The following is a 14753-nucleotide window of genomic DNA, read 5'->3' on the forward strand; positions in this document are numbered from 1 at the left end:
ACCTCGGAGGAAAGACTGGTGTAACCGCGTCCCACCAAAACGGTCGAAACCATAGAGTTAAAAATGGGGGTCGAAACACCGAAGAAATAAAGTTCACAGTCTTTGGTGTTTCGACCCCCATTTTTAACTCTATGGTTGTGTCCTGATTGAAGCTGAGGCAGTGAGTGTGGTCCTGATGTGAACTCAGCAACTCAGCAAAGCAGCCAGACCCTATTGGAGGCAGCTGGCCAGGCCAGCTGCTGCTGTCAGGGGCGGAGGGTGGGCAAAAAAATGCCCTGTCCACTGCAGGTAGTAGACACGTTATATATATATCATTTATACAGCATCATTTGTTGTGGAAAACAAGTGGAGAGTGTCGTCGACTCGTCGTTAATGTGATTTTGTGATTATGTCCAACTTAAGAGACCAAAAGCCTCTGGTGCACAGGGAAGAAAGAGAAGAAGAGAAGAGGAGGAAAAACGGGGAAAAGACAGAGGTAATGTGAAATAAACAGTTATGCCAACTAAGCTGTAAAGGTCACTGTTTAGTCATGAATATTGAGTAATTAGCAATGCATAATGATCTACTTTTGCCAAAACCTGGAATAATGTTGCTTTGGTTAACTTAAATGCGCTGTAAGAGTCTAACACCACGTTTGTAATGGCCAGAAATTAATCTTTTACCATGGTGCAATCATGCCAGTCTTTGCCAGATGCCACTGCTACATTTCCTATAAGCATACTTTGCAATAGAAGTGTTTCAATTAGGTAGAAACCAGGAAATGGCCTGCCCAGTCAACTTAGAAAGATGTACCATGTAGGCCTAGTCGCAGTCTAAATTTAAGTAAAACAAATATGTGTCTCTTTTCATTATAAAGCCTTTCTTCATTTACATAATTTGCTTGAATTTTGTAATAATTACACCAAAACTAGTAAATATACCACAAAATTGACAAATGTCAATATGCGATAGGGATCTGAAGTCTACCTCATTGTTTCTGTCTATTTAGGTGCTGCTGAGTCAGTTTCTGTTTTATAATAAGCTGTAAAAGTGTTGTCATTAATAATAATAATAATAATAATAATAATAAATAAGGATGGTAATACTAAGAAAATGCTGTTCCTGAAGGAACAATGTAGGCTCATGACAGTGTGGGACATTCAGATATACTGTAGGCCTACTGTATATATCATTGACATTAATTGTGAAAACACGTATCATGCACACACGGTATAAGATTGTTTTGTTATCAACCAGCTTTATTTGTGCAATCATTTGCAATTACAATTTCTGCTTCATGCTGCTGTTTCTTACCAAATCAGTTTATTGGACAATTATATTCATGTATATTCACAAGAAAGTGTACATTCTAGAACAAACAGTATAAATCTGTCAGTGGTGAAGGCTTTTTGGTATGTGACATTTTTAACTGTTATGTTCTTACCCAATTTAAGTCCCTTGTCAGAAGTTGTCACGGCAGTGGTTCTCAAACCTTTTCAAGTCAAGGACCCACACATTGATGTCAAAATTGATTGATTGATCTGAAAAGGTTTTTTGCCAGGGAGTGGGACCCCCAGAAGAGAATATTTATGTTCAAAATTAAAAAAAATATTCAAATTGGACGTTTTGGGTATGCGGCTTAATCATTCCACTAGAGGTCAGGAGAGGCTCATTATAGGTTCAAAATCTACTCATCAATAGTACAGTATAATATGTGCAATGCTGTTGCAAGCAATTAGAAAATTAGGAGAATAGTAAATAGCCTATCCCAACTCCTAAAATATTGTATTCTGTAATTGCTAGTTATCATCACTATCAATTAACAGCACCAAGTAGGCATACAATTGAACCATGCTCAAATGTCTGTTCACTGACATTCAATTAATTTGTTCCTGGTTCAGTTGGCTCTCCTCTGAAGTTCTCTCCTGATACGGTTGGACCCTGGTTAAAAAGAAATGGTTGCGCAGTTAAAACTGACTGAAATATAAAAAAAGTTTTTCTTCTGATTACAATACTAATTTAATCAACTCAAGTCTTTATTTATATAGCACATTTAAAAATAATAGAAGTTGACCCAAAGTGCTTCCCAATCGAGAGACAAAACCAACAACATATAGAACACAGTCCATAGTCCACAAAAGCAAGATTAGAACGCAAAATATGACAAAATTATTTAAAATAAAATAATAAACAATATAAAATATATATAAATGATATATAAAAAATAACTGATTAAAACATTAGAAGGATATATTAAAATAGATTAACAATAATCAGTGTACATGGACCATCGGTCGACCCCGGACTGTGCTAAAAGCAAGAGAAAAAATTCAACAAAATTGTCAATGGTGGTTTTTGCTTAATGCTTAATGTGGTATGGGAGATTATTCCAAAGTTGAGGGGCAGCAACAGAGAAGGCCTTTGGTTTTGAGGTGTGTGTGGGAACTGAAAGGAACTGTTGAGTGGATGACATAGGCGCTGGAGGGGGGGTCCGAATGGCCTGAATGTCCCGCAATAGTGTCCCCCACTATTGGGGGGACACTGTTGCGATTGACTGGTCTATTTATTTATTTATTTTTCCCGACTGGTCTAGCACCCCACGGTTTCCCATCGTGTTGCGCTGCGCTGTTGTGTATTGGCTGCATGCTTGCCTCTCGCCGCAATAACCGTTCTGTTACTGGCTACGTGCTGTTGCTCTCACAACTCATCAACTATGTGTCAGACAACTAATACACAACAAATAGTTCTTCTTTGTAAACTGGCTGTGGGTGTGAAAGAAGGGGGGCTCGGGCTGCAGGAATCAAGTGCTGCTATGATAGACTGACAGTCAGTATATCCTGACAAACTTAAAATGTTGTTCTATGACAGTCGGCGAGATGTCAGCTGTAGCAGCCTACAACTAGATGCGTCGCAATTCAGGGCAATTGCAAAGTGTGGTTGCGCCGACGCGAGTCGCGGGTCGCGGCCGCCGGGCTCTAGGAATACGCTGGGAGGAATACCATCGGAGGCTGTGCCAATTACATTGTCACGTCACTCCTGAGATCACTTGCGTTTCATTTAGAGAGGATTGATCCCCCCAAAAATCTTTTTTTTGCATCAAACGGTTACGTTTTGTGCATTTGTGGCGCCCCCTATGGGTCAAAGTGGAAATGCTTTTGGGTATTTGTTGAGTAAACCACCCTCGACATGTGATTCAAATTTGGGATTGATTGGACGTTTCGTTCGTGATTTCTGGCATTTTTGGTAAAACGGGCCCCTCCCACTAACTTTGGAAGCCAATTACGGACGAACGGTAAGGACTATCAAAATTTGGATATATGTTTGGATATATTTATCGCATGGGTCCATAGATCATGTGTACCGATTTGTGTGAGATTTGGTAAAAATTTGAAGGAAAAGGAGCAAAAAGTATGTTTTGAAGAAAATTCAAAATGGCGGAAAATCTATCCTGACGCAAATGGGCGTGGCCTGTATGGGGAGATGCGTCTTGACCCAAGGAATCTAGGGGAAAAAAGATTTTTATTCTACGACCTACGGTTCAAGAGTTATAGGCCAAAACGTAAAGGCGGCTGTTATAGCGCCACCATGAGGCCGAATGGTGTAATTATTTGTTTAATAATTTCGGACTAAATTATGAACCTCCCCTTCAAATCTGGTAACTCTAGCTCTTACGGTTTCTGAGAAAAAAATACTTGAATTTGAGTTTTTTCACTTTTCCATTAAAGCGGATGGGGAAATTTAATGCACTAATAAATCAATATCAATAAAACTATGCAACCAATCTCTTAGCAAAATGGATGAACACGATTCCCGGTGAAGCCGGTCATTTTGACATATGTCACAAAATTGGGAAAAATAAACTGTGGGAGGAGTAGCGCGCCAAAGTATTGTTTATCTAGAAAGATTAATATAGTATCCCTAGAACTATAGTCTGGTTGCCACACTAATAAGAGACATTGAAAATGACATGTTTTCACCTCGATTAATAAGGAATCGGATCCAAGATCACACATGCCATGGTGCACTTTGATTTCAAAGAAGTATAGTTTGTGCGTGCGCTCTCGGCTCTCACTTTAACTGACGGGCGAACATATATTGGCTGCAGTAATCTGATCCCTGGTCAGTCAGTCAAGTGATGTTTATTGAAATTCAATGTTTCATGTTGTTTTTCTAACTTTCACTATAAAGTAAGTTTGAATTTCCCTTAAATAGAAAGTCTGAAAATCACTTTAACATTTACAATTTTATCTTTATCCAGAGCAATAGTGCTTATATAGTTACGGTAGTTAGGCTAATTACATTCCGAGGAGTCCATTTGGTTACATACAGATAATGTCCCCAGACTTTTTGCCTCATGCAGGAGTGCTTGGTGGATCACCTGGGGGCAGGCAGTTAGCAGATTGGAGATAGAGCTAGGCCATTCAGGGCTTTAAACAAAAAAATACATTTAAAAAAATATTTTATACGTCACTGGTAACCGCAGTTGGACCAAAACAGGGGTGTGCTTTCGTTTCTTCGTTCCAGTAATGAAGTTAATCAACTTTTGCATACATGCAACGCGTGTGCATGTGCGTGTGTATGCATGCGTGTGTGTGCAGATTGTGCATGTGTATCATAATTCTACTCTTATTTCTCAATGGTAAGCCAAAACAAAATAAAGATTAAACCTTACATCCTACTGTTACAATGATCCAGGGTGAATGTAATGTTGACCTACCACAGATGGTTCCAATATAGTAGGCACTTGGTAGCAGGAAAAGAAGCATCACTCTGGAGAGAACCAGCAGGAGCCAGCTCATACCACAGCCACAGTCACAGTCACAGCTCACACTGCCGTCAGGGTCCTTACTGTCCTCACTGTCCCGAGAATGATCTGTTCATATTGGATGTATAAATGGCACATTCTATATTAGTACATGTAAGAGTCAATTCTAGCTCATGCAAATGTTTTATATAAGCTCTATGGGAATATAATTTGAAATGTCTCTTTTTGATAGAAATGTTTTCAATGTATTGTATGTACAAATCCTTATCTAATCTACCAGTATTCTATGCTACAGGCTACAGAATTCATACTCTGGGAAAACTAAAATAAAAAATCTATTTGTAATTATGGAAAAAGTCACAATTCATTGTATAATATATAATAATTATTATTAATATTTTAACTTAGATTAGCCAATTATACCACTTTTTCTCCGAATCAAATCCTGCCCACACATTTCTGTTGTCACAGCTGTTGTACCTAACCCTACTGGGCTCACGTGCCAGTGAGAAGCCCCCACAGAGAGGATGTAGAGCAGCAACAAAGATCACCCTCCCTGCCCGGCTTCCCTCTCCTGAGTGTTTCAAGGTTCAGGGAGTTTAATGTCATTCTATCCATCGATGGCCAAAACGCAAAACCTCCTATCTGAAAAATTAACATTGTTGGGAAAATGAAAAAGAAAACTACCAAATGTTGTATCTTTTTTGCACAATGCTATTTTTTTATGATACCCATCACATAATTCACCGTTTCTGGATTTCTGGATTATATTACAATATTATATGTTAATTACACTGATCTCATATTGCAAATGCAGATAGGAGGTTTTTCCCCACTTTTCCTGGATAATTCTGCAGATAGGAGCTTTTGCACTGTGATGTTAAGTGATTGCATAACTAAATAATGATAAATAGTACAGGCTGTAAATACATACATTTACAGCTGCAAACAGTTGCATCAGTGGTGTGGTCTAGGTCTGCTTTCTGAGGTATACAATAATCATTCCCTGCACGAGATGCGCGTGGTCGTGGGTATACGCTAGCGCATTTTCAATGGATGAAATGGTTAGTAGACTGTATACGCTTTTTTCCAAAAACAACAACAATTAGGTGGACTACAAAACAACTGGCCTAGGCACCCCTCGACATAATCCCCCCTATACCCTCAACTCCACCACCTGAAATACCCCCCCACTCCCACAACCCCCATTCCCCCCAACCAGCACAACACACCCCCCAAACCCCACCCACCCAAACCCTCATGCCCTCCAACTCCCCTAACTCATACAACTGGATCACCAACCTTGTGTCCGGTGTGGATAGTGGAATAGTATGTAAGATCATTGAATGTCTTAAAGAGCCTATAAGCAAGGAGGAAAGACGGATGCCTTGACCCTAGAATCACCACAGCCAGGGAGGAGATGAGAGCAGCACACAGGGACTTTGTCGCTGACCAAAAAGGAGAGGGTCTGAGGGAGGAATATAAGCGGAGGAAGGAGGAGCTATATCAAGTGTATGCAACTGGAACAACGGGAGCTGACCCAAAAGATCAGGGACATTAAAGAGGTGCATGTTAACCAGAAACATGGCAAGAGCTGGAAGCTCATCAATGACATTTCTGGCAGAATTCTCTTCTCAGACTTCCAAGATCTGGGGAGAAAGCGCAGAGGAACAAGTTGAAACATGGTACCAGCACTTCAAAACACTCCTAGGAAATCCTCCTTCAACCGAAGAAGAGGATTATCCGATGCAACTGTCTTCCATGACCTTCCCAAACCAGACGGTTCACCATGGATGAGTACCAGAGGGCCAAGGCTACTATCAAGTGAGGCAAGAGCTGCGGGGAAGATGGAGTGACAGCAGAGGTTCTGATGTATGTGCCCATAGACGAGGTGGTGTTGGATTTTATCAAGCACACACGTCTAGCAAGCTGCCGAAGCTGTGGAGCAAAATTTTCATCGATCCAGTACCAAAGTCAGGCGAACTCACCAAGGCATTAGCCTGAGCTCACAAGTTGCCAAGACGGCTAACAGGAAGATCCTCAACCGTCTTAGACCCATCTTAGACCCTGTAATGAGAAACTCGGGCAGATACTGGTGCTGAGGAGGATACTGGAAGGAGTAAGGAGCGGAATCTTTCAGTGGTGATCACCTTCATGACTTCCAAAAGGCTTTTGGCACCATCCACCGGGGGAATCTGATGAACATTCTCCGGGCCTATAGAGTTCCTGAGAAGATGGTTCAGATGATGGAGACAAGCTACTCGAGGCAGTCCAGGACTAATAACCTGGGCCTGGACTGCTTCAATGGAACAGGACCTGAAGGTCCGGGGGGCACTTGACTGGAATGCCTTGCATGGGATGAGGAGAGTGTGGAAATCAGACATGGGAGAAGACCTCAAGAGGCGGCTGTTCGTATAGCTACAGTGGAGTCAGTACTGCTGTATGAGACATGGACCGTTACAGCACAACAGGAAAGGGCCTTGGATGGAGTCTACACAAGAATGCTATGAATGGCACTAGGAGTCACATGGACGGACCACATCAGAAATGTGGTCCTCTACAGGAACCTACCATGGGTCACAGACAAAGTCAGAGAGAGAAGGATGAGGCAGGGCACTGCGTCAGGGACCCATAACTAGTGGCAAGCAAACTAACACTATGAGAGCCAACCCAGGGCAAAGCCAGGAGAGACAAGAAGTGCACCACCTACGTAGATGCACTTTGGCGTAACAGCTTAGCCAACAATACTGTAGAGCTCAAGACCCTGATGCTAGATAGGAGAGTGTGGAGGGCAGCGATTCAGGAGTCCCAAGTTGGTGTTGGCTAGACCACACTCACACATCGCATCACAAAGACCCTATTCTATATGATCCGGCCTAACTGACCCATGCCCCCCTCAACATAATCCCCCCCCATACCCTCTACCCCCAACTCCACCACCTGCAATACTCCCCCACTCCCACAACCCCCCCCCAAACTGCCAGCCCACACCTCTCCACCTCCATAACTCAAAACCCCATCCCACTTCAGGGGTCCCGAGTTGGTGTTGGCTAGACCACACTCTCGCATCGCAAATACCCTATCCTGTGTGATCCGGCCTAACTGGCCTATGCCCCCCTCAACATAATCCCCCCATACCCTATACCCCCCAACTCCACCTACTGCAATACTCCCCCACTCCCACAACCCCCCCCCCAAATGCCAGCCCACACCTCTCCACCTCCCTAACTCAAAAGCCCATCCCACTTCAGGAGTCCTGAGTTGGTGTTGGCTAGACCACACTTTCGCATCACAAAGACCCTATCCTGTATGATCCGGCCTAACTGGCCTATGCCCCCCTCAACATAATCCCCCCCATACCCTCTACCCCCCCAACTCAACCACCTGCAATACTCCCCCACTCCCACAACCCCCCCCCCCCAACTGCCAGCCCACACCTCTCCACCTCCCTAACTCAAAACCCCATCCCACTTCAGGAGTCCTGAGTTGTTGTTGGCTAGACCACACTTTCGCATCACAAAGACCCTATCCTGTATGATCCGGCCTAACTGGCCTATGCCCCCCTCAACATAATCCCCCCATACCCTCTACCCCCCAACTCCACCACCTGCAATACTCCCCCACTCCCACAAACCCCATACCCCCCAACTGCCAGCCCACACCTCAAAACCCCCATAACTCAAAACCCCATCCCACCCCATACCCTCATACCCCCAAATCCCACCCAACCCATTACCCCCACTCCCAGAACCCCCGGTCCCCATGCCCCCAACCAGCACACCACAACCCCCAAACTCCACCCACCCAAACCCTCATGCACCCCCCACCCCATACCCCCCCAACCACCACCCACACCTCCCACACCCTATAACTCCAAACCCATCCACCCCCATACCCTCATACCCCCCAACCGACACACCACAATATTTTCACAGGGTTGTTGGCTGCCACGGTGTTCACGTGTGATTTTGATCTGCAATTAATAAAAAATCACGACAATGACGTTCACATTTAAGCAGCAATGACAACCTCTAACCACAAGTTCAAAATGTTCAATGCCAAAACCTCCTATCTATACCTAAAAATGACCTCCTATCTACATAGATGCACATAGGAGGTTTGTACCTAGAAATAGTTAGGCTTACAAACAAACATTATTTTAGTTAAACAATGCTTTTTTATGCTCATTTTGAGATCAAGACATTCTACAGTACTGTATCAAGTATTACCATTACATTTTTTTTATCAACTCACACTCTTGGTGTGATAAAAGTGTCACCACCTGACACTAATCATTAGCAATCAACAAGGCAATGCAATTAACTTGACAGAGTTACTAACAAATACTTAACTAGTAAGGGGGGAAGACACTTTTTTATTTTGAAAATAATAGTTGACTACAAACTGAAAGACATTTAGACGGTCTACATAACATAGAATTCCCAAGTTTCAGCTCTGTCTGCTGCTCAACTAGTTCTGGTGCAGATAAGAGGTTTTGCGCTTCAACATTTTAGCACTAATTGGCACTGAACAAGATAGGAGGTTTTAGTCAAATGACTTTTTCTGACAAAATGAGGGGCGGGACTATCTTGCAGACAGACTGAGCATGTGCAGCATAGCCCATAGTCCTCATCCACAGTGAAATCCGAAAATCATGAAATTTGCACATAGGAGGTTTTGCATTTTGGCCATCGCCATAGTACATAGTACATGAGGAATGAAATTAGTCACTCAGGTCCTGGTCATGGCAGAATAAAAAAACAAGAATTCAACATACGGTATACGCTAATAAAACTATTCCTCATAACTCTGTAGTGCACTGCACATAAGCAATTGCACATGCCCACCAACAGCATAAAAACAAATACAACAGACGAAAACCAACAGCAGTGTTAAAAACAGCAGCACTGTGTAGCAGACACTCAGGAAGCTGGATGTACTTGTGCCATCTGAGTGTCCATGCAATTGTACATAAATTGTACATAAAAATGAATATATTAACAGGAAGCTGATCACAATAATACTTACTGAATAAAATCCTTGTGGTGATGTTGCCATATTTGTAGGATGATTTGATACAACCTTCCTCCACTGACCAATCTTTGGTTCCACAGTAGTAGAGACCCAGGTTAGAATCAGATATTTCTTTTATCAGCAGATCAGTGGATTCAGTAGATGTGTTATACTTTAAATTGAAAGTGGAATCTAGTACATTAATTTCAAGAGTAGGTTGGTTTTTATGAGAGCAGTTTCTGAACCACACTATGGAAACTCCAGGTGATTTTCTGCGATCACAGGAGAGAGTGATGTTGTCTCCTGGTCTGACTGTCAACTCCACTTCTAATCCAGAGACCCCATCCTGACTGATGTAAATGACAACTGGAACACAAAAACAATAATTTACATAACCCAGTCACCTCAACACCACAGTAAAGTCACAACCCACTCAAAAGTATACTACAGTTAATCTTAATTCTTTATTTATCAAAGCAACCTAAGAATTATAATAATTAATATCAAATCATAATAAAAGATTACCGTTTACCTATTAAAGCAGCTAAAAGCAGAGGCAGCTTTGCCATGTCTGATGGTGGAATGAAGTTGACAGTGACAAAGTTCTTTGACAATGATGTCAAATATCATATGCAAGCAGACTTCCACTAAAATGATAAACACATTGTGATTGGCTAGCTGAGTGGAACGTCTTCATGTTGTGGTTCTTTTCTATGACAACAGAGCAGTATTTACCACCCTTTTGTGGTCAGTGTTTTAACATGCAATGAAACAACCCAAACCCCTCTCAGGTCTAACACTGCATGTTCTATTTGACATAGTAATAGCCCTGGCAGACTGATAATTTGTGGGCCCTTCAATGCTTTTTGGCCTTATATTACATATAGGCAAAAGCAAAATTGATATTTTGAAGCCAAAGGTCCATAGGGGTATCTTGTGATAAAGGTAAAGTTTAGTCAAATGATGAGCCCTAAACATGAGATGTTGGCAGGTTTATACTTTAACTTAAAAACAAATGTAACTGTATTTTGCCCTTTAGCATTTTGTATGGATAGTATACTAGCTAGATGGTGCAGTATATATAAACAGATCAAAATATGCAAAAAAAAGGGAGCAATTAAAACACTGCCTCTTGTATTCCGTGTACAGGGAGTAGAGAAAGGGGCCCAGAACTCATCTCTGGGGGGCTCCTGTGCCGTTGGTCAGGGGGGTAGAGGTTTTTGATCCAATCCTCACCTCCTGCAGTCATTCTGACAGAAAGTCCAGGATTTAGCTGTACATGCTGGGGTTTGGCCTTCAACCACATGAAAAACCTCTGTAATTCTTCCTTGACCACAAGAACATCACCAGACAAATAATTAAGTATAGCAACAATAGTAAATAGAAGGCAAAGACAAATAGCTAAGTATGTACGTGCAGTGTTCATGGTATCTAGATCTAAATATTATGTGTAGGTGTCGGTGCGCACTGCACAGTACGTGTGGATAAGTATTTATATACTGTACACACATATACATTTATGTATGCATATATGTTTGTGTGCAGTCTTAATATGCAAAGTGTCATGTGCCAGTGTTTAAATATTTAGGTAGTTGTGTGAGCGTGCTGTGGGTAGATAAGTGCTATGCGTAGATATGTTCCTTATTGCAAATTGCTCACTTCCCTTTACTGGAAGCACGTTTTGTCCAAATGTGGTGCGCTCAGGGTGCCATGTGTTGTGATGGGTGCAAAATGCTTAGTGTCCAGTGGTGCTCCATTTTGTATGGTTGCAGTTCTCAATATCATGCACAGATGAACCATATCGTGATCTCATGTGATCTGTCTCTAGTTCAAACTTTAATAGGGCCATTAATCAACTAGCTTCTATACTCATTATTATCCAAAGGGAATATATATCTGTAGCCCACACAAGCTTCTCTTTCTTGAAAAAGAAGCTCAGGCCCAACACTACAACATATTTAAAGCAAGGAGTATACTGTCAAAATGTTAGGGAAGTAGGGAACCCATTCAGACAGATCAGGGGCAATGGGTCAGACAGATCAGGGGCAGGTTCAGGGGCATAGAGAGCTTCTAATGCTGTTGCTTTGTGGATTTCTCCACACAGAAATGGAGGGCTCATATTTTTTGGCCTTATTATCATGTCCAAGCCCGGCACGAATGTCACACAAAGCTACAGGACAATCCCCAGAGGCAGAGGTAGAATGATCACAACCAAAGTGACACTGCCATCGTCAACATCTACAAGCCACCACCAAGCAGACTGGTCTTATCGTCGCTGGACCATTGATATGCTGCCAGGGTCATTCCTATGTTCATTCACTCTACACCACTCCCCTGATATGATTTGAGCATGAGCGTGACTGGATGGTAGACGATATGAATGGGTGTTTTTGTCTGGGTTTTAAAATTGCTCCAAAGTCGAGCAAAAAGACCCTCGAGGTCTTAAAGACATGGGTGCCCACCCCGGCTCTAAATGGCACATGACATGGGTGAGTGAGTGAGTGAGTGAGTGAGTGAGTGAGTGAGTGAGTGAGTGAGTAAAGAGTAGAGAAGGAGGCCTGCAGTTCACAATATATACAATATTTCTACGAACACATAATGGGTAGTACTTTGTTGATGGTCATATGTTGCCTGTTAACTGAATGTTCATGAAATAGCTTTCTCTGCATCTAAATGATAAATCACAGGTTATAACAGGGAAACAACAGCTGTACAGTGTGCAATACTGTAGGTCTACAAAGAGCTGGATCCCTCAACGGATTGGGGAAGGAAAAAATGAAGTTACAGCAGCCCTAACATGTGTAATTCTTATAAATAAAAATAATAAGGTAGTGAAAGCACATCAGCTGATCAGTCAGCCTCAAAATGACACATGGAGTCACATGTGATCGAGGTGTATGATCAGATTTGTCATATTCCAATTCAATTTGCTATGACAGACTTCCAAAGCTTGCAGGCCCTGGGTAGGCAACCCGACCTGGCAGAGACCTGTGCTCAGAGGAGCACATTGTTCGAGTTAATGCTGTGCTGCTCTTCTCACTGACACTGACACTATACACTGGCTTCCTATAAGGGCCTTCAACTCAAAAGAAAATAGTAAAGAAAAGCATGCATTCACACAAAATCTATAAAATATCAAAAGTAATAAAACACAAGGCCAGCTATAATGCAAAAGAATTACTAGCAGTCTGTCATCATGACAATAACTAGTATTAATAATAATACACATTTGTCCTGTTTATTTTTGCTTTGCCATGATGTCATGTCATAACCATAATAATCATAATTACTGCATAAGGACATTATGCTTTAGAATTGCATAAAGGCAGCTAAGTTGTAGGTCTGCTCTGGTTTTAGTTATAAGAATAATGCCTTGAATTCAGGTGACTGCAGAGCAGGCTGTTTCCAAACACTACTTAAGACTGCAGTGCACTGGCTGATTGCCTTCAATGGAGAAAGTGCCCGTTTTTATACCTATGCAATTACTCTCATGTATCTCTTTGAGAACCGAAACAGTTTGTCCGTTTTATGAAGAAAACGGAACTGGTGTGGTCAACTCAAAGTGAAGTCGTCAGACGTCAGCAGTCAGCAAATACTTTTGCAGAAGGAAACAAACACATTTCCTTAGCGTTTCTGAGATGTGGGTATGAAGTGTGGTTTTAGAGAAAAGGAAGGGAAGTCCGCACACTTAAGCTCCCAGGAGAGCTGTTGTTGTTTATAAGTTAAACAACGTTACGACCGCTCAGGGTCTTCATCAGGTCTGAGACCTGATGAAGACCTGATGAAGACCTGATAGGACCAAACAAAAATAACCATTCACCCCTACAGCTCTATTATATTATTTAAGTGAAGTGAAGGTTTCTGAGTGTGCAGTTTACTACTGTTTAGCTCCAGCGCCTCAGTTAAGCCTCCAACCACAGACGGGGTGCTTATACGTAAACAGGATATTCTCAGGCACTCTGCAGTTACTGTGGTACTACATAGATGTACACTTAACTGTGTGCTTAAGCACAATAGGATACCAAACAATAGACTATAATTGTATGCTCTTAAAATTGCAAACTCAACATTAAGTTTAGTTTTTACATTTTTGTATTTGAGATCTATCTACTATCCTAAAAAATTATTAATTAATATATATATATATATATATATATATATATATATATATATATATATATATATATATATATATAGCTTAGCTTATGTAGCTTACATCCTCCTACCGTATGTGATGAACTTTGAAGAAAAGAATGCAGCAGGTCACTTCTCTGTAATCACACATGTTGAGCACTTCAGTAGAATGAAACAATATGCAGTATGGTTGAATTTTTCCCTTTTTTTTTCCTTATTATGTATTTATTTGTTTTCTTGAGGGGGGGGTGAATTTAGTTACTTGCTTATCAGTAAGAAAAATAAGTGACAATTCAAACTATAGGCCAACATTACGCACATACAGTACTATCAACATGTTTCTTATTTCAAATCCAATTCTGTGTCAAAAAGTTCTCATGTGATCATACGAATCAATGTAATAAGTGAAGAAAGCAATATTATGACCATTACATGCTTGTGTAGACATGTTTTGTAGGAGCTAACCAGTTTCAGAGGCAGAGCTTTATTCCTCAACAGGACTGTTGGGCCAAGGCCCAATTGGGGTTCACATTCAAACCAGCAAACCTGAGCATGATTGGATGGTGGAAATGTTTGTCTGCCCCTCGGGATTGACCAGTCAATCTTAAAGACGTGGGTGCCCCTGCTCTAAATAGTTGGTGATGGCACATGGCAGGTGACTACATTAAGGCCTGATGTATTATTATGTGTCAGGCTTTAAAGCGCCCTAGCTCATGTCATTATGTGACTGTTAACTCTGTTAACCCTGGGCGTGAGGCAATCTAAGGCCCAGCATCTCATGGACAGTATCTGGCCCTGACGTCTGCTGAGTCCTTTGTAATGTGCAAGCAGGGCTCCCCCTGTAGGCAAAGGCTTGGCTATG

General features: G+C 41.7%; 1 protein-coding gene across 2 annotated transcripts in view; it reads right to left on the reverse strand.

Annotated features, from left to right (window-relative positions):
* Positions 1-1252: 1252 nt before the first annotated feature.
* The window catches only part of LOC308104055 (uncharacterized protein), a 45140-nt gene continuing 31639 nt past the window's right edge, over positions 1253-14753 (reverse strand). The window contains exons 1-4 of one of the 2 annotated variants that reach the window (XM_080454320.1): positions 10290-10359; positions 9773-10123; positions 4697-4852; positions 1253-1920 (exon numbers count right to left, since the gene is read on the reverse strand). In XM_080454320.1, coding sequence (XP_080310446.1) covers positions 1877-1920; positions 4697-4852; positions 9773-10123; positions 10290-10326 — 588 coding nt within the window. In that variant the 5' untranslated portion in view covers positions 10327-10359 and the 3' untranslated portion in view covers positions 1253-1876. Of the gene's footprint in view, positions 1921-4696; positions 4853-9772; positions 10124-10289; positions 10360-14753 lie in introns of those variants that run through there. The other variant, XM_080454321.1, reaches the window with a different exon arrangement.

This window comes from Gymnoscopelus braueri (genome assembly GCF_963280865.1).
Source record: "Gymnoscopelus braueri genome assembly, chromosome: 17".
In the NCBI taxonomy this organism is placed as follows: Eukaryota; Metazoa; Chordata; class Actinopteri; order Myctophiformes; family Myctophidae; genus Gymnoscopelus; species Gymnoscopelus braueri.